This window comes from Brachionichthys hirsutus, chromosome 4 (genome assembly GCF_040956055.1).
Source record: "Brachionichthys hirsutus isolate HB-005 chromosome 4, CSIRO-AGI_Bhir_v1, whole genome shotgun sequence".
NCBI classification, from domain to species: Eukaryota; Metazoa; Chordata; class Actinopteri; order Lophiiformes; family Brachionichthyidae; genus Brachionichthys; species Brachionichthys hirsutus.
This window is the reverse complement of record NC_090900.1, coordinates 595,132-613,965: the sequence shown is the minus strand read 5'-3', so window position 1 is coordinate 613,965 and position 18,834 is coordinate 595,132. Positions and strand designations below refer to the sequence as shown.

Sequence of the window (18,834 nt, the reverse complement as noted above, 5' to 3'; positions counted from 1 at the left end):
GCACGATATGAATATCCTCACAAATCCTTGCTTCTGTTTTGCATACGACTAGGATTGGTCGCGACCTCAGCGCAGGAGATGAGGCGTTGGAGTCCATCTGAATGCAAAACGTCTTATCTTGGAGAAAGAGGCTCAGAGGCTTCAACCTCCTCCCTGGTCTTATCTCAGAGAACAGGAGCTGCAGCGGCAGGCAGAGCCACGCGGTGCAGCCATGCGGTGCAGCCATGCGGCGCAGCCACGCGGCGCAGCCACGCGGCGCAGCCACCGAGAACAGGAGCTGCAGCGGCAGGCAGAGCCATGCGGTGCAGCCACGCGGTGCAGCCATGCGGTGCAGCCACCGAGAACAGGAGCTGCAGCGGCAGGCAGAGCCACGCGGTGCAGCCATGCGGTGCAGCCATGCGGTGCAGCCATGCGGCGCAGCCACCGAGAACAGGAGCTGCAGCGGCAGGCAGAGCCACGCGGTGCAGCCACGCGGCGCAGCCATGCGGTGCAGCCATGCGGTGCAGCCATGCGGTGCAGCCATGCGGTGCAGCCACCGAGAACAGGAGCTGCAGCGGCAGGCAGAGCCACGCGGTGCAGCCATGCGGTGCAGCCATGCGGTGCAGCCATGCGGCGCAGCCACCGAGAACAGGAGCTGCAGCGGCAGGCAAAGCCACGCGGCGCAGCCACGCGGTGCAGCCACGCGGTGCAGAAGGTTCTGATGATTCTGAAAAGGCCGTTGAATCATCCGTCAGTCACCCACCCTCTAGCGCCACCTTTTACTGTGAGTCACAACAACTGGCATCCGAACTGGGCCAGCATGAAACTGAGGATCAGGCTTTAGTCCAACCCCATCACATCTTCTGTCCGCAGCAGCACGTCGTCACCATCCCAGCGTGGATAGGATCTTCGGCAGAACCCACCGCTTCCTCTCGGGCTCCATATCTATGAGCAGCAGACAACGGCCCGTTAGGTCGTTTCAAACCGGCACACAAAGGAGAGGCTAGCGACTTCCTGCAGCGCAGAAGAGCGTCTGTTTCCCTCATCGGGCTGCGAAGAGGAGCCCGGAGACGAAGACGCTGAGGTGTTCGTCAGTCTGGAAGCACCGGGGCGTTCTGTCTAGCAGCAGAGAAGCTGGATATCTACACACAAGTGCACGTCCATTGGGACCAGAGGAAGAGTTAATTTTCCGATGGAACAGGGGGAATTAAAAAAAGACTGTTTCAGGCCGAGTCTGACTTTTTTCATTGTGTGTGTGAGGTGTGTGTGAGCTGAGCACAGAGTCCAGGCTGATGACTGACGGGCTGCAGGTGCTGACGGGAACACAGGTGAGGGGAACGAAGTGATTGCAGGAGCAGAGGGGAGGGGAAGACAGGGAGAGCAGTGGGGGGAGGACACTGGCCCGCCTTTAACGGGGTCACCAAACTCCCCTTTAACAGGGTCACCAAACTCCCCTTTAACGGGGTCACCAAACTCCCCTTTAACGGGCGTCACCAAACTCCCCTTTAACGGGGCCACCAAACTCCCCTTTAACGCCTGTTAAAGGGGAGTTTTTTCTTGCCTCCTCTCCAGAGTTCTTGCTCTTGTGGGTCAAGTTGGGTTCTGTCTCTCCTGCTAATCCTGTAAAGCCTTGAGACGACTTCCTGTTCTGATCTGGTGTTATAGAAATAAAACTGAATTGAATTGAATTTTGTCAAAACATAAATGAAAAAAAAACCTGGATTACAAAGAAAATCCAGTCTGATGTGTTTGAGTATCCCCCCCCCTCATTATAATTTATATTATTTTTATTATGTATTTTTTTTTACTTCTGTGTGTGAAACGAAGCCACAGAAGGTGAGCTTTGACGCTGCCGTGACGTCATAACGCACCTGCGCCGGAATGCAGCGCTACCTTTGCGACCTGATCCGTGTTTGGCTGTGAACGATCCTATTGGCTGGGGGGGCGGGCGGCTGCTCTGCGAGCCGAGCTGTTGCCCCGCCCAGTTCGGAACGTCACCCTCGTTATTTGGACGTGAACTCTGAGACGGACGCGCGTCCGGAGTTCGACCGGAGTGAGTGAGAGTTTGGACAAGTCCAGAGAAGCATGACCGCCGCGCCCCGGTTGCTGGTGAGTCTGGCCCGGGTCCACCGGGTCCACCGGGTCCACCGGGTCCACCGGGCCCACCGGGCCCGTATGTAGGAACGGAGCGTTCCCAGGCTCCGGTGTGGTCAGCGCTTCCTGAATACACCTTTCCAAGGTGTCTCAGAAGAAGTTCAGAGTTCTGTCGCGGGACGTAGAAGCGGGTCACTGGTTGGACATTTGTCCTCCTAGTTCGGAGGACATTTGCTACAAAGTTTTGTCTTGGTTCGTTTGGATCGGTGGATTTTCTCCGAACGTCACAGTCACGTGTTAAAGTCTCTGCGTCCAGGTGTGAAATTCCTCGTTCGCTTCCGGTTCCCCTCAAACTGGACCACGAGTGGAGTTTTATTTAAACGGGGGACACTACTCTCAGGTTCTGATCCGGTCCTCCAGGTGTTTTATATTTCTCAGGTTCTGATCCGGTCCTCCAGGTGTTTTTATATTTCTCAGGTTCTGATCCGGTCTTCCAGGTGTTTTTATACTTCTCAGGTTCTGATCCGGTCCTCCAGGTGTTTTTATATTTCTCAGGTTCTGATCCGGTCCTCCAGGTGTTTTATATTTCTCAGGTTCTGATCCGGTCTTCCAGGTGTTTTTATATTTCTCAGGTTCTGATCCGGTCTTCCAGGTGTTTTTATATTTCTTGGGTTCTGATCCGGTCTTCCAGGTGTTTTTATATTTCTTGGGTTCTGATCCGGTCTTCCAGGTGTTTTTATATTTCTTGGGTTCTGATCCGGTCTTCCAGGTGTTTTTATATTTCTTGGGTTCTGATCCGGTCTTCCAGGTGTTTTATATTTCTCAGGTTCTGATCCGGTCCTCCAGGTGTTTTATATTTCTCAGGTTCTGATCCGGTCTTCCAGGTGTTTTTATACTTCTCAGGTTCTGATCCGGTCCTCCAGGTGTTTTTATATTTCTCAGGTTCTGATCCGGTCCTCCAGGTGTTTTATATTTCTCAGGTTCTGATCCGGTCTTCCAGGTGTTTTTATATTTCTTGGGTTCTGATCCGGTCTTCCAGGTGTTTTTATATTTCTCAGGTTCTGATCCGGTCCTCCAGGTGTTTTTATATTTCTCGGGCTCTGATCCGGTCTTCCAGGTGTTTTTATATTTCTCGGGTTCTGATCCGGTCCTCCAGGTGTTTTTATATTTCTCGGGCTCTGATCCGGTCTTCCAGGTGTTTTTATATTTCTCGGGCTCTGATCCGGTCTTCCAGGTGTTTTTATATTTCTTGGGTTCTGATCCGGTCTTCCAGGTGTTTTTATATTTCTTGGGTTCTGATCCGGTCTTCCAGGTGTTTTTATATTTCTCGGGTTCTGATCCGGTCTTCCAGGTGTTTTTATATTTCTCGGGTTCTGATCCGGTCTTCCAGGTGTTTTTATATTTCTCGGGTTCTGATCCGGTCTTCCAGGTGTTTTTATATTCGTCACACGCTCCATGGCCTGCTCGGGTTCATCCACCTGATTGGTGGTTCTCAGCGTGTGGCCACGCCCTTAGACCAGTTGCATCATCTTGAATATCTGCAGGGAAGTCTTGAGAGGACGGAGACGCTCTGTCTTCTTTATGTGAAGTACTATGACTAATACAAATGATTTCTGCTGTAAACAAGTAGACTCATTGCTGGAGGAAGCCGGGGGGGGGGGGGGGGGGGGGGTCTGACGTCAGTGGTGTTCCTGAAGTTCATTAAATATTGTAGTCATTTGTGAACTTTGTATAAGATTAGATCTTTGTTGTTACTATCTGTGAGCCTCACTAAAATGTAAAACCGATACTTTTTTGTTCTTTACTCTAAGTAGGTAATGTTGAAAACATGTTGTACATGTATTTGATTCTGGGTTACTTTTTGTTGAAGTAACTAGTTACCTTGGAGTACCTTGTTGAAGTAAAGGACTATCAAATCAAGGACATGTCCTGGACTATTGGGGCGTGGCCAGAAACTCCCATTAATATTCCAAGACGAGGTGCTTGTGAGGGACGTTGAATGATGCAGGAAGGTTTTACGTCCTTTTGGAGACAAGGAGAGACCAGACTTTGATGGTTTGGACATGTCCAGAGGAGAGACAGGGACTATATCGGTAGAAGGATGCTGAGGATGGAGCTGCCAGGGAACAGGACTAGAGGACGACCCAGGAGAAGAGACATGGACGTAGTGAGGGAGGACATGAGAGTGGCTGGTGTTGGGGAGGACGATGCAAAGGACAGGACTAGAGGACGCCCCGGAGAAGAGACGTGGACATAGTGAGGGAGGACAATGCAAAGGACAGGGCTAGAGGACGACCCAGGAGAAGAGACGTGGACGTAGTGAGGGAGGACAATGCAAAGGACAGGGCTAGAGGACGACCCAGGAGAAGAGACATGGACGTAGTGAGGGAGGACATGAGAGTGGCTGGTGTTGGGGAGGACGATGCAAAGGACAGGACTGGAGGACGACCCAGGAGAAGAGACGTGGACGTAGTGAGGGAGGACAATGCAAAGGACAGGACTAGAGGACGACCCAGGAGAAGAGACGTGGACGTAGTGAGGGAGGACAATGCAAAGGACAGGGCTAGAGGACGACCCAGGAGAAGAGACATGGACGTAGTGAGGGAGGACATGAGAGTGGCTGGTGTTGGGGAGGACGATGCCAAAGGACAGGACTAGAGGACGACCCAGGAGAAGAGACATGGACGTAGTGAGGGAGGACATGAGAGTGGCTGGTGTTGGGGAGGACGATGCAAAGGACAGGACTAGAGGACGACCCAGGAGAAGAGACATGGACGTAGTGAGGGAGGACATGAGAGTGGCTGGTGTTGGGGAGGACGATGCAAAGGACAGGACTAGAGGACGACCCAGGAGAAGAGACATGGACGTAGTGAGGGAGGACATGAGAGTGGCTGGTGTTGGGGAGGACGGTGCAGTCTCGGTGCTGAGAGGTGCAGGAAAACGCTGGCATGGACGCTGTCCACTGTAAAGTTGACTGAAGCCTCGGGGACATCAGCAGGCGTCTTTGTTTCGTCTGGCCGTGTTTCTTTAAATCTCAACACTGATTGATTAGTTTGAATCAGCCTTAAGTCGGTCCAGGAGAATACAAATGTAAACGTCGTGTTCCTGCAACCAGAAGACGGTTCCTTTCTTCCTCTCCGAGGTTTTCTTATCGCTGATCCCGGTTCTCAAACCCTCGGGAGCGTTCGTGCTGCCGGGGCTTGAGCAGGGAGGGGACAGGAAGCGGCGTGCGGCCCGCTGCAGAGAACGGCTGGAGTACCTCCGGGACAACGTCTGCTGCTTAAACTGTCCAGCAGGTAGGACACCGGGACGCAGCTCCAGCGTGGTGATGGCGAGCCCCCGTGTGAACCGCCCCCGGGTTGTTTGTGTTCGTGTTCAGGTCAGCGCCTGATGTCCCCCTGCACCCAGGCAGGACTACTGGGGACATGTGTCAAATGTGAGGACGGCACGTACATGGAGTACAGCAACAATGAGAGGCAGTGCTTCGAGTGCACGCGGTGTCGCCCAGGTAATTCTGCCCGGCGACACGGTGCGGGGGGGGGGGGGGGGGGGTTAACAGTCGCTGGTTGAAGTCTTTGGGTCCATATTGTCTCCTCAGATCAGGAGATTGTGAGCGCATGTACTCTCACTCGCAACACGGAGTGCCGGTGCCGGGCAGGGTGGTTCTGTGCTCCTGAGCAGGCCTGTGAGGCGTGCAGGAAGTGCTCCGGGTGAGTCTCCGGCGCCCCCGCGGAGCCCCGCCCCCATGCCGGCTTCCCAGCCTCAGGCGTTTCAGCTCTCGTCATGCTTCATGTGTCGTTCTGCTAGATGTGAGCAGGACGAGGAGATGGTGAGGAACTGCACCTCCACCGCGAACGCCGAGTGCAAGCAGGTCCAGCCCGAACCGGGCTCCTTCTCAGGTACGCTCGGAGCGGAGGACCGAGACGCTTCAGGCCCGTTCAGGCCCGTTCAGGCCCGTTCAGGACGTTGCTGATCGGTCGTCTCGTTGTGTCCTTGTCTCCGCCAGCGAGCGCCTCGGTGATCCTGCCGCTGCTAGCTCTGGTGCCTGTGGCTCTGCTAATCGTAGCTTGTGTGTGGAACTGCCGTCGAGCCAAAGGTAGGTCCGAAGGAAAAACCGATCGGGTGCGTCTCAGTCTCGCTCAGTCGAGACCCTAAAGACATCAGCACTGCTGGAACAGGACCCCGACTGGAACAGGGCCCTGACTGGAACAGAACCCCGACTGGAACAGGACCCCGACTGGAACAGGACCCCGACTGGAACAGGACCCCGACTGGAACAGGACCCCGACTGGAACAGGACCCCGACTGGAACAGGACCCCGACTGGAACAGGACCCCGACTGGAACAGGACCCCGACTGGAACAGGACCCCGACTGGAACAGGACCCCGACTGGAACAGGACCCCGACTGGAACAGGACCCCGACTGGAACAGGACCCCGACTGGAACAGGACCCCGACTGGAACAGGACCCCGACTGGAACAGGACCCCGACTGGAACAGGACCCCGACTGGAACAGGACCCCGACTGGAACAGGACCCCGACTGGAACAGGACCCCGACTGGAACAGGACCCCGACTGGAACAGGACCCCGACTGGAACAGGACCCCGACTGGAACAGGACCCCGACTGGAACAGGACTCTGACCGTAAAGGACGGCGGAGACGCTGACGATCATTCGCTGTTCAGCAGCTGATGAATCCAGCCTGAACCGACTTGGCGTCCGTCCGGCCCGGCCGGTGAAACGCTCCCCGTCAGTGATAGTAAAAGTCCATTCATCCCCCCCCCCCCCTTTCAGGGTCCCGTGGAACTGTCCTGGGCTGCCTAAAACCCGAGCAGGTGAGTCATCGGTTCCCTCAGGCTTTCTGGAAGGTTGATGCAGCCCGTAACCGCTCGGATGGACGGATGGACGTACATGACGCCTGTTGCACTGTCCCCCCCTCAGCACGATGGTCCCGGCTGTCCCCCCGATGACGGGAGGACCGGAGACGCCCGCAGCCTGAGCTGCTCTAGCCTGATCTTGTCCCGGCAGCTGGTGAGGGCCCGGTCCCCCGTCCCTGAGGAGCGTGAGGTCCTGTGTGGAAGCTTCAGCAGCTCGGCCAGTAACTCTCAGCTCAGCCTAACCAGCCGGCCCCCCCGGCCCCCCCAGGCCGGCCCCGCCGCCGTGGGGGTGAGGCCAGCGTCTCTTTACCACCTCCCCTGCTCGCTCCTGTCCTCCTCCTCTGCTTGCTGCTCCTTCCTCCTGCACAATGTTTCGTGGTTGCCAGGCAACCAAAGGCAGCGATATCCGACTGTCCATCAGCGCTGCAGCCGTGAGCCGACGGTTCTATGCAGGTCGTTCTCTTGCTATTGCACCTTTGAGACGAGTCGGGATTCTCAAACCAAAGTTTAAAAGTATTTGTGATGTTTTTATTTCCCTGATGAGAGTGTTTAAAATGAGATATGAGCATTTAAAGCGGAAGTATTTAAGGTTGCCGATGTTGTCGTGGTAACGGACGGCGTTCTGCCTTCAGCGGCTGCAGCTTCGCTCGCCGTCGCCGTCGTGAAATGAAAGACTTCCTGTGTTAAAGTGAGATGGACGCGCTTTGTGAGGCCCCGCCCCTCTCTGGACACGGCAGGCGGGGCTCGTTGTTCCGGCCATGTAGACAGCTCTGTGTTCTGATTGGCCGGGGAGCGTGGGGGCCCCTACCTTACCTGCCCAGGTGCATTCACAGGGGCTTCCCATGTCTCCGGACGTCCGAGGACGTTACTCACTGTCCTCGTCTGTCCTTCAGGGTGAAGAGACGTTTCCCCAGCTTGTCGCTCTGAACGGTGAGTACGGCGTCCTTTCTCAGGATGATGTGATGCTCGATGCGCAGGATAGGCTCCTCCCCCTGCTGCGTCCTCTGAGGCTGGACTGCAGGAGTTTCAGAGCAGCCCCCCTTCCAGGCGGAGGGAAGGTCTCACCCTCGTGAAACATTCTGCTTCTTTGCCAGGCTCTTGCTAACGTGCTGACAAAGTGGATCTTGGCTCCAGTCCCCGGTAGAATAGAGCACCGAACCATCGGCTCTTTGGTTAGCCTCGCTGCAGGGCGAGCCGTTTAGCCTAGCCCCCCCCCCGCACCTGGGCGAGGTCAGCTGACCCTCCTTCTGTTTCCAGGTGAGGAGTCTCTGAGGAAGTGCTTCGACTACTTTGAAGACGTGGACATGGACTACCACAAGAGATTCTTCCGTCAGCTGGGTATCCAAGACAACGTGATCAAAAGCAAAGGACACCTCACCTACGAAGACAAGGTCCATGAGCTGCTGAATGTTTGGGTTGAGAAGGAGGGGCGGGACGCCAGCCTGAACGTGCTGCTGGGGGCGCTGCTGGACCTGGGCCAGAGGAGGACGGCGGAGACGGTCAAGGAGAAGGCCGTGCGCGACGGCCACTACCTCTCCCAGGAGTGATGAGGAGGGTTGTTTCCGGACGCCCCGAGGACTCCGGGATGTCCCGCGTGGGCGGAGCTTCCGTCCCACGCAGGAGGGGGACGGCTCCGAAGCTGCTGCTTCAGTTTCAGGAGCGTTTCACTCGGCTGAACTGCTTTTTATTCTCTGACTGTTCTGATCTGCTTTGGCTCAGCGTGTTGAAGAAGCATTTAATTATACAAGTGTTTGATGTTTTGTACTTCAAATACGCAAATGTGTCTTTTTACGGAAGTATCACGAGACTGTGTTGTTGTGTGAGATATTTAAGAAGTATTTATTCAGGTCGGTCTGACTGAGCGGTGCCAAGCGAGCAAAGGAGGCGTCCGGCCGTGGCTCCGGCCGTGGCTCCGGCCGTGGCTCCGGCCGTGGCTCCGGCCGTGGCTCCGGCCGTGGCTCCGGCCGTGGCTGAAGCGGCTCCGTGTGGTTGTTTACTTGCTCAACGTGTTTTCCTTTGCTTTTGTTTATCTCCCGTTTTCCTTTTGCATCGAGTCTATCGTTACGGATCGATGTCGGTCCGGCTCACGGCACGGCGAGCTCCTCCTGGACGCCGCCGGCGCCTCCTGGATCGTCCCGTTTCATTCTGCGTGTTGAGCTGATGCTTCCTCGGCTCCTGTAACGCCGGCCATCGATGCCGTTTCAGTTTGTAGATGTTAGACGCTCTTTGTGAAGGAGTCTGTTTGACAATGGAATGATAATAAACGCCCACTTCACTGACGTTTCATGTTTCTGAAAACCGGGCCCTGAGTAAAGTCAGGAAGCAGCCGAGTCCCGGCGGGAGTGGAGCGCCGGTCAAATGGCTGCGGTGGACTCGTAGAGGGCGGGTCACCCTCCCCAGGGGGCGGAGCGTCGCTCCGCTGCGGGTCACCCTCCCCAGGGGGCGGAGCGTTGCTCCGCTGCGGGTCACCCTCCCCGGGGGGCGGAGCGTCGCTCCACGGCGGGTCACCCTCCCCGGGGGGCGGAGCGTCGCTCCGCTGCGGGTCACCCTCCCCGGGGGGCGGAGCGTCGCTCCGCTGCGGGTCACCCTCCCCAGGGGGCGGAGCGTCGCTCCGCTGCGGGTCACCCTCCCCAGGGGGCGGAGCTCTGACGTCCACAACAACAACAGATACATTTAATGTCTCTGTTTTATTTTAATTGAACAACCTTCACCTTTTCTAAACTCTGATCATCTTGCCTGATTGATATTGATATAAAACTGATGCGTTGTGATTTTACATTAATTAGGATGCTTTATTGATCCGGTCGATCAATTCAGATTAATCATCATGTTATGACTATCGATCATTAATTTATGCTCGAACAACTTCGCTGCGCGATGCGTGACGCTGACGGGTTGATCTGTGAAGACTAAAACTACGTCTCCCATAAGGCCGTGCGCTGTCAACACGGAAGTAGCGCAGGTCCGCGTCTCTTCCTGAGGTGAACTTGTTTAACTTGTCGCGTAACTTCGGGTTTCCTTTACGCGTCTCCTCTGACGAGCAGCGTTTGTACCGGATTATGCGCTGATCGATCATCCGGACTTTGTAGATGCTAGGCTATGCTAGGCTATGCTAGGCTAAGCTTTGGACGGCACCGAGGCGGAGGTTCACCTGCTCCCGGTCAAACGGACGCGTGAGATGAGCAAGTAAACGACACCGATTCTGTTGATGATCTGAACCTGATCACCGAGTCGTGTTAAATGTCGACACCGCCGATGACGTGCCGATGACGTGTCGATGACGTTTTATTATTATTATCAGTTACGTTAGAGACGCGCCGCAGCCGGTTACTGCGCATGCGCCGCGTTTCCCACTGGGATCAATAAAGTATCCTGGTCGTGGTTATTGTTTAACTCAGGCATGGGCAAACCCAGGCCCGGGGGCCATATGCGGCCCGTTGGTCTTTTTAATCCGGCCCGCCAAACTTGTCCAAATTATATCATTAAATAAAATTGTATTATAATTAAACTTCATTCATTTGACCTTTTCCCTGTAATGCTGCCTGTAAAAGGCCAAATCCTTTAATGCAATAGCTTTCATGTGTCATTTATATTAGCTCACACAAATACTTCATCCATCTGTTCTTGGTCCGGCCCCTCTGTCAAATTTTAGAACCTATTGTGGCCCGCGAGTCAAAAAGTTTGCCCACCCCTGGTTTAACTAAAGGGGGGCTGCTTGGACCCCCTCCCTCCTGCAGGCAGCAGGTGCAGTGGGCAGCGCTTCCGTCCCCCACCCCCGACCTGCTCCCCCTCTGCGTGCTCATCGCAACCGAACCAGGAAGTGGGCCTTCAGCCGAGCCGGAGAAACAGGAAGTAAAGCAGGAAGTGGTCGTAAACGCACCTGAGGCAAGCAGCTCGTCTTTCATGTTCGTTGGGGGGGGGGCGTTTCTAACCTCGGCTCGGGTTGGGTGAGACTCCTCATCCCGGTCCTGCTCCAGCCTCCAGATCGGTCCAGGATGAGCTCCGCCCTCAGCTTCGGTGTTCTGTACCTGCTGGCGCTGGTCCTGGGTCTGGCCTGCGTGGGGGGGGTGTGCTTCTGGAGCAGCCACTGGCACGGCGGCTTCGCCTGGGGCGGGTCGGCCCTGCAGTTCAACTGGCACCCGGTCCTCATGGTAACGGGCCTGGTCGTGCTCTACGGCTGCGGTGAGTCCGACTAAAGAGTTAATGAACCGTTTCAGGGAGCAGCCGGTCTTTGATCTCCTTATCAATGAGGGGACGCCTCATCATCGATCGAGAGTACTCCTGGGTTTTTGTACACGTCCTGTTCTCATCTCCGCGAGGACGAGACGGACGCTGGAGCCCGTCCTGTTCTCATCTCCGCGAGGACGAGGCGGACGCTGGAACCCGTCCTGTTCTCATCTCCGTGAGGACGAGACGGACGCTGGAGCCCGTCCTGTTCTCATCTTCGCGAGGACGAGACGGACGCAGGAGCCCGTCCTGTTCTCATCTCCGCGAGGACGAGACGGACGCTGGAGCCCGTCCTGTTCTCATCTTCGCGAGGACGAGACGGACGCAGGAGCCCGTCCTGTTCTCATCTTCGCGAGGATGAGACGGACGCTGGAGCCCGTCCTGTTCTCATCTCCGCGAGGACGAGACGGACGCTGGAGCCCGTCCTGTTCTCATCTTCGCGAGGACGAGATGGACGCTGGAGCCCGTCCTGTTCTCATCTTCGCGAGGACGAGATGGACGCAGGAGCCCGTCCTGTTCTCATCTCCGTGAGGACGAGACGGACGCTGGAGCCCGTCCTGTTCTCATCTCCGTGAGGACGAGACGGCCGCTGGAGCCCGTCCTGTTCTCATCTCCGTGAGGACGAGACGGACGCTGGAGTCCGTCCTGTTCTCATCTCCGCGAGGATGAGACGGACGCTGGAGCCCGTCCTGTTCTCATCTCCGCGAGGACGAGACGGACGCTGGAGCCCGTCCTGTTCTCATCTCCGCGAGGACGAGACGGACGCTGGAGCCCGTCCTGTTCTCATCTCCGTGAGGACGAGACGGCCGCTGGAGCCCGTCCTGTTCTCATCTCCGTGAGGACGAGACGGACGCTGGAGTCCGTCCTGTTCTCATCTCCGCGAGGACGAGACGGACGCTGGAGCCCGTCCTGTTCTCATCTCCGCGAGGACGAGACGGACGCTGGAGCCCGTCCTGTTCTCATCTCCGTGAGGACGAGACGGATGCTGGAGTCCGTCCTGTTCTCATCTCCGCGAGGACGAGGCGGACGCTGGAGCCCGTCCTGTTCTCATCTCCGCGAGGACGAGACGGACGCTGGAGCCCGTCCTGTTCTCATCTCTGCGAGGACGAGGCGGACGCTGGAGTCTGTCCTGTTCTCATCTCCGCGAGGACGAGGCGGACGCTGCCTCCCACATTAAGGCGACTGTTGGAGCGTTCTTGTTTCTGTCGCCGCCCTGCAGGAGCTGTGGTGTACCGCATCCCGCTGACCTGGGGTCAGGATAAACTCCCGTGGAAGCGGCTGCACGCTGCGCTGATGCTCCTCGCCCTGGTCCTGTCCATCGTGGGCCTTCGGGCCGTGTTTGAAGTCCACGATGCAGAAAACATCCCGAAACTCTACTCGTTGCACAGCTGGATCGGGATCACGACCGCCGCCCTCTTCGCCACGCAGGTGAGAGACAGCTGGTGCTCCGGTTGGTTCCCTTCACGCCCACGCCCACTTTGTCCTTCCAGTGGGTGGTGGGCGTGGCTGGCTTCCTCCTGCCCTGCTCCCCCATGGCGCTGCGTCGACTCCTGAAGCCCGCCCACGTGTTGCTGGGGGGCAGCATCGTCACCCTCAGCGTCGCCGCCAGCGTCTCCGGCATCAACGAGAAGCTCATCTTTGCTCTGTGAGATCCCTTTATTGATTCCTCATCTCGTCGTCTGTCCACTACGCGATGACAATAGAGGCTTTCTTTCCATTCTACCCCCACAGAGGGAAGGGCCCCCCCCCCCGGTACAAAGACCTCCCCCCCGAGGCCGTCTTTGGGAACTCACTGGGAGTTCTGATCGTAGCGTTCGGTGTGCTCGTCTTTCTCATGCTGTCCAACCCTAAATGGCAGCGACCGGACTCGGCGCCAGAGAGGACGTACTCGGTAAGAACCCCGAGGCTTGAGATGAGATGAGACGGGTCGTAACCGTAGTAACGCATCTCCCGTCTCCCACAGCCGTTGCTTCAAGACGAAAGTGAGTGAGAGCCTCTCGGCTGAGCCGCTGACCTCGTCGCTCCCATGATGCACTGCAGCATGGCTGCGGTGCGTTGGTGTGACGGCGTGCTGCCTCGAGCGGGTCGAGTCGGTCGCCTTTGAATTAAAGCAACGAGTGTCTTTCTCATTTGACTTCACGGTGTCTCTGTCCTGTCCCGTTTGCTGTATTACAGTACAAGTACAGTCACACAGTAGCATGTATTACAGTACAAGTACAGTCTAACAATAGAATGTATTACAGTACAAGTACAGTCACACAGTAGCATGAATTACAGTACAAGTGCAGTCACACAGTAGCATGTATTACAGTACAAGTACAGTCAAACAGTAGCATCTATTACAGTACAAGTACAGTGAAACAGTAGCATTAATTACAGTACAAGTACAGTCACACAGTAGCATGTATTACAGTACAAGTACAGTCACACAGTAGCATGTATTACAGTACAAGTACAGTCTAACAATAGAATGTATTACAGTACAAGTACAGTCACACAGTAGCATGAATTACAGTACAAGTGCAGTCACACAGTAGCATGTATTACAGTACAAGTACAGTCAAACAGTAGCATCTATTACAGTACAAGTACAGTGAAACAGTAGCATTAATTACAGTACAAGTACAGTCACACAGTAGCATGTATTACAGTACAAGTACAGTCACACAGTAGCATGTATTACAGTACAAGTACAGTCAACAGTAGCATGTATTGCAGTACGAGTACAGTCAAACAATAGAATGTATTACAGTACAAGTACAGTCACACAGTAGCATGTATTACAGTACAAGTACAGTCAAACAATAGAACGTATTACAGTACAAGTACAGTCACACAGTAGCATGTATTACAGTACAAGTACAGTCAAACAATAGAACGTATTACAGTACAAGTACAGTCACACAGTAGCATGTATTACAGTACAAGAACAGTCAAACAATAGAATGTATTACAGTACAAGTACAGTCAAACAATAGCATGTATTACAGTACAAGTACAGTCAAACAGTAGTATGTATTACAATACAAGTACAGTCAAACAGAATATATTACAGTACAAGTACAGTCAAACAATATAATGTATTACAGTACAAGTACAGTCCAACAATAGAATGTATTGCAGTACAAGTACAGTCAAACAATAGCATGTATTACAGTACAAGTACAGTCCAACAATAGAATGTGTTACAGTACAAGTACAGTCAAGAGTAGCATGTATTACAGTACAACTACAGTCAAACAGTAGTATGCATTAAAATACAAGTACAGTCAAACAGAATATATTACAGTACAAGTACAGTCAAACAATAGAATGTATTACAGTACAAGTACAGTCAACAGTAGCATGTATTACAGTACAAGTACAGTCAAACAGTAGCATATATTACAGTACAAGTACAGTGAAACAGTAGCATGAATTACAGTACAAGTACAGTCACACAGTAGCATGTATTACAGTACAAGTAAAGGCAACAGTAGCATGTATTACAATACAAGTACAGTCAATCAATACAATATATTACAGTACAAGTACAGTCAAACAATAGAATGTATTACAGTACAAGTACAGTCACACAGTAGCATGTATTACAGTACAAGTACAGTCAAACAATAGAATGTATTACAGTACAAGTACAGTCCAACAATAGAATGTATTACAGTACAAGTACAGTCCAACAATAGAATGTATTACAGTACAAGTACAGTCAAACAATAGCATGTATTACAGTACAAGTACAGTCAAACAGTAGTATGTATTACAGTACAAGTAGTCAAACAATAGAATGTATTACAGTACAAGTACAGTCAAACAATAGAATGTATTACAGTACAAGTACAGTCAAACAGTAGAATGTATTACAGTACAAGTACAGTTAAACAGTAGCATGTATTGCAGTACAAGTACAGTCAAACAGTAGCATGTATTACAGTACAAGTACAGTCAAACAGTAGAATGTATTACAGTACAAGTACAGTCACACAGTAGAATGTATTACAGTACAAGTGCAGTTAAACAGTAGCATGTATTGCAGTACAAGTACAGTCAAACATTACCATGTCCTGACGCTCCCAGGACATGGTCTCTCCAGCGTTTCCTGGGTCTTCCCCGAAGACATCCGAAATAGATGCCCCAGATACCGCAGCTGACTCCTCTCAATGAGGAGGAGCAGCAGCTCTACTCCGAGCTCCTCCTCCTGTCTCTCGGGGGCCCCAGCCACCCTGCAGAGGAAACTCATTTGGACTGCTTGTATCCGGGATCTTGTCCTTTCGGTCCTGACCCGGAGCTCATGATCCGAGGTGAGAGTAGGGAGGTAGATCACCGGTAAATCGGGATCTTGTCCTTTCGGTCCTGACCCGGAGCTCATGATCCTTGGTGAGAGTAGGAAGGTAGATCACCGGTAAATCGGGAGCTTCTCCTTTCAGCTCCTTCTTCACCCCGACAGACCGACACAACGACCGCCTCCCTGCAGCTGCTGCAGCGATCCGTCTGCCGCCCTCACGCTCCGTCCGTCCCTCACTCCTGAACAAGACCCCGAGATACTTGAGCAAACACTCCCCACCCACCCGGAGAGGGTCGAGAGCCCTGGCTTTGAACCTGGCGGTGCTGATCCTCATCCAATTCGCTTGCCAAATGCCCTTTTTCACAAATATCAATATTGAGGCCTAAATTTTTCCACAATAAGGCTCCCCGGATTCCTGCAAGCCTTGGAGTTCTTTATCAGTGTTCAGATGTTGAAATGGATTATGACCTGATGGGGATGAACAGATAGATAGCCCTTCACTTATAAAGTACTAAACCAGCAGCAAGGTGCTTGACATGAGGCCTCACATTCACCCATTCACACACGTATTCATACTCCAGTGGGCGACTGCTGCCATGCAAGGTGCTGCCAGACCCACTAGGAGACATTTGAGGTGTCTTGCCCAAGGGCACTTCGACATGCAGAGAGCCAGAGCTGGGATTTGAACCGCAGACCTACTGATCGCTGGACGACCCACTCGACCAACTTAGCTGCTTCATCCGGAATGCCTTTTGCAGATCATATTGCTTGCACCACAGGGCAGGGCGGTGTGTGTGGGAAGGATGCCGCTTTGGCCGACTGTTCCAAGGCATACTTACCTGGCAGGGGCGATACCATGATCACCAAGGTGGTTTGCCCAGGGAAGTTACCACTTAATTGCTGTCGTGCGGTGTATGGGACACAATTCAGTGCTTGAGGGCTCGAGCCAAACAGAAGTCTATGGTTGGATTTAGCTAATATTCCACCATGTCTTCAGCGCATGGCCAAGCTACTCGGAGAAATGCTGTCCGTTTTGACCTTTTGGGCGAACTGCAGATGGACCGTCTCCAGTTTAGTCGGCAGATTCTGCAGAAAGAGCTTGGATTTTCGACTAATCAACTTGAGTACATTTTCGCCTATCCTGGTAAGAAGATTTTTGAAGTTGTATTTTCCACCATGCAGCTTTTTGAAAATTGCTTGGAAAGATTTAAGGTCAAGAAAGAAACCTCAGCGGCTTTCAGAGAGATCGCTGTGACACCTCTAGTGGAGAGAGATATACGGACTGTCCATGTTATGATCTTTTCTGAGAAAGTAAGAAACCAAGACGTGTGGACGTGGATGGCAAGGCACTGCGAGGTGATCAACGCCATGGAAGTAATGGACATTGATGGAATCAAGACTGGAACCAGACGGTTCCAAGTTCGTCTCAACCGACAAGAGGGAGTAATGCAGCATATCCCAAGCTCTATCCAGTTGGGTGCATTCAGGGGTACAGTCTTCTATTCGGGGCAGCCGAAAGAATGCAGGAAATGTGGCGGTCTGGACCATCTGGCGGCTGCATGTACAAGGAGTTTCTGCAAAAACTGTAAAGCGTCAGATCATACATCAGCGCAATGCTCAACCCCTCTTCAATGTAACCTCTGCTCCTCAGTTGATCATCGCTTCAGAGACTGTCCACAAGCCTATTCTAATCGGCTGAAGTCATCCATAGGACAAATAGCAACACCATCAAGCCAGACCTTGAGGGCTGATGAACCTGAGGGCAGCCAGACCCTAGTGTCAGACAGTAATGCACTTCCGCAGCCATCAGGCACGACTATTCTACGGCAAAGTGAGGAACTGCCACCTGATGAGGGGGTGGAGGCAATTTTAGACTGGAGTGCGGAACCTCCGGGTGAGGGCATTGTTGTGTCCAATTACGACATGACCTCAATGGAGACCACCGACATCTTGGAACCGGTGGGCCCTCCCCAGGATACTGGGGCAAGCGCTCACGTGGAGAAGTTACCGATGATGTGCCATGACCATGATAAAATCTTGGACATTTTGATAGCTAACCTCCCCGCCTCCCGAGGTGCCGCAAATCCACCGCAACCACAGAAGCCTCGCCAGGAGTCCTCGGGGGGAAAGGCCGGGGTACTGCCGCCCATACCATCTTCCAGACCAGCGCCAACGGATTCGCAGGCGAAGAAACGGCAACAGGAGTCGCCCACATCAGGGGAATCTTCTCCCTTACCCCACCGTGATGCGTCTTCAGCGGATTGGTCAGTTTCATCACCCACATCACAGCCGTTTTTGGAACCTAATGATGTGGCTGCCTTCTCCTCAACGACCCTCATCAAAGACATGACCCTACAGACAGACTATGTGCGGGTTAAGAAAAAGAAGGTAAAGTAGATGCCACAAAAAAGTTGTTTGAGAATACCTTTGCCTCCCCACACCTTTTGTCATGACACATCTCTCTATTGCATCTCTGAATACAAGAGGACTAAATGACCCTGTGAAATGTCAGTCAGCCTTCACGTTTTTACATTCGGAGCCGAATGACATTTTTCTCCTTCAGGAATGTCATTTATCATATAGGGACAACTACAAAGTTTTTGCAGATAGGTGGCATTATGGTCAATCGGCATGGTCAGGAGACAACAAAAACAGGGCATCTGGGGTTGCTGTATTGTTTAGAGGGCAGGATTTTATTATCCAAAAGGTGCAGAATATAATAGACGGAAGGCTTCTTTGTGTGGATGTTGTATGGAACAATGTTCCTTTAAGGATAATTAATGTCTATTGTTCTGTAATTCTTCAAGCTCGCCTGGAAATCATAAAAGCAATACAGCCACTCCTTATATGTAGTAGAGAGGTCATCCTGGGTGGAGACTTTAATTGCCTATTGGACAAGAAGGACAGACTAACTAACACAACAGTGAGGTTGGACTCCAGTTCCGAAGCCTTAAGTAGTCTGGTGCAAGATTTTAAATTGGTAGACACCTTTCGCACAATAAACCCCCATGTACCTGGGTACACTTGGACCAATGGGAAAACTCACTCAAGATTAGACTTTTTATTCATATCAAAGAGGCTGCTGGTTGCTGATGCCTCAGTGATGCCGGTATTCTTCTCCGATCATGCAAAAATTGACTGTTCTCTGGGGTTTAAGAGCAGATTGAACAAGGGTAAAGGCTTATGGAAGCTGAATGTATCCTTGCTGCAAGACCCGGGGGTGATCAATAGATTCAGGGACAAATTTCACATGTGGTCCTCTCTGCAGTTTGCCTTTGATTCAGTTGGAGAATGGTGGGATGAAGTGAAAGTGAGAACCAAGAGCTTCTTCGTCAATGAAGGGAGGAAGGCAGCCAAGAAAAGGCGCTTTGT

The 18,834-nt window shown here is 52.9% G+C and overlaps 2 protein-coding genes across 3 annotated transcripts; both read left to right on the top strand.

Moving 5' to 3' along the window:
• Positions 1-1,991: 1,991 nt before the first annotated feature.
• On the top strand, positions 1,992-9,226 carry LOC137893026 (tumor necrosis factor receptor superfamily member 6-like). Of its 2 annotated transcripts, none has more exons than XM_068738456.1 (10): positions 1,992-2,088; positions 5,216-5,369; positions 5,453-5,581; positions 5,672-5,783; positions 5,881-5,972; positions 6,080-6,169; positions 6,871-6,911; positions 7,018-7,107; positions 7,847-7,883; positions 8,211-9,226. In XM_068738456.1, the coding sequence occupies exons 1-10, from the start codon at positions 2,065-2,067 to the stop codon at positions 8,498-8,500; spliced, it is 1,059 nt and encodes a 352-aa protein (XP_068594557.1). In that variant the 5' UTR covers positions 1,992-2,064; the 3' UTR covers positions 8,501-9,226. The 2 variants fall into 2 exon arrangements, with proteins under 2 accessions (XP_068594557.1, XP_068594556.1); XM_068738455.1 differs by having other exon boundaries at positions 7,018-7,242.
• A 778-nt stretch (positions 9,227-10,004) lies between these two features.
• cyb561a3a (cytochrome b561 family, member A3a) lies at positions 10,005-13,296 on the top strand. The gene is made up of 7 exons (XM_068738625.1): positions 10,005-10,139; positions 10,691-10,838; positions 10,931-11,135; positions 12,400-12,608; positions 12,671-12,825; positions 12,912-13,071; positions 13,144-13,296. Exons 1-7 carry the CDS (start codon positions 10,132-10,134, stop codon positions 13,168-13,170), a joined length of 912 nt encoding a protein of 303 aa, XP_068594726.1. The 5' UTR covers positions 10,005-10,131; the 3' UTR covers positions 13,171-13,296.
• Positions 13,297-18,834: the final 5,538 nt, after the last annotated feature.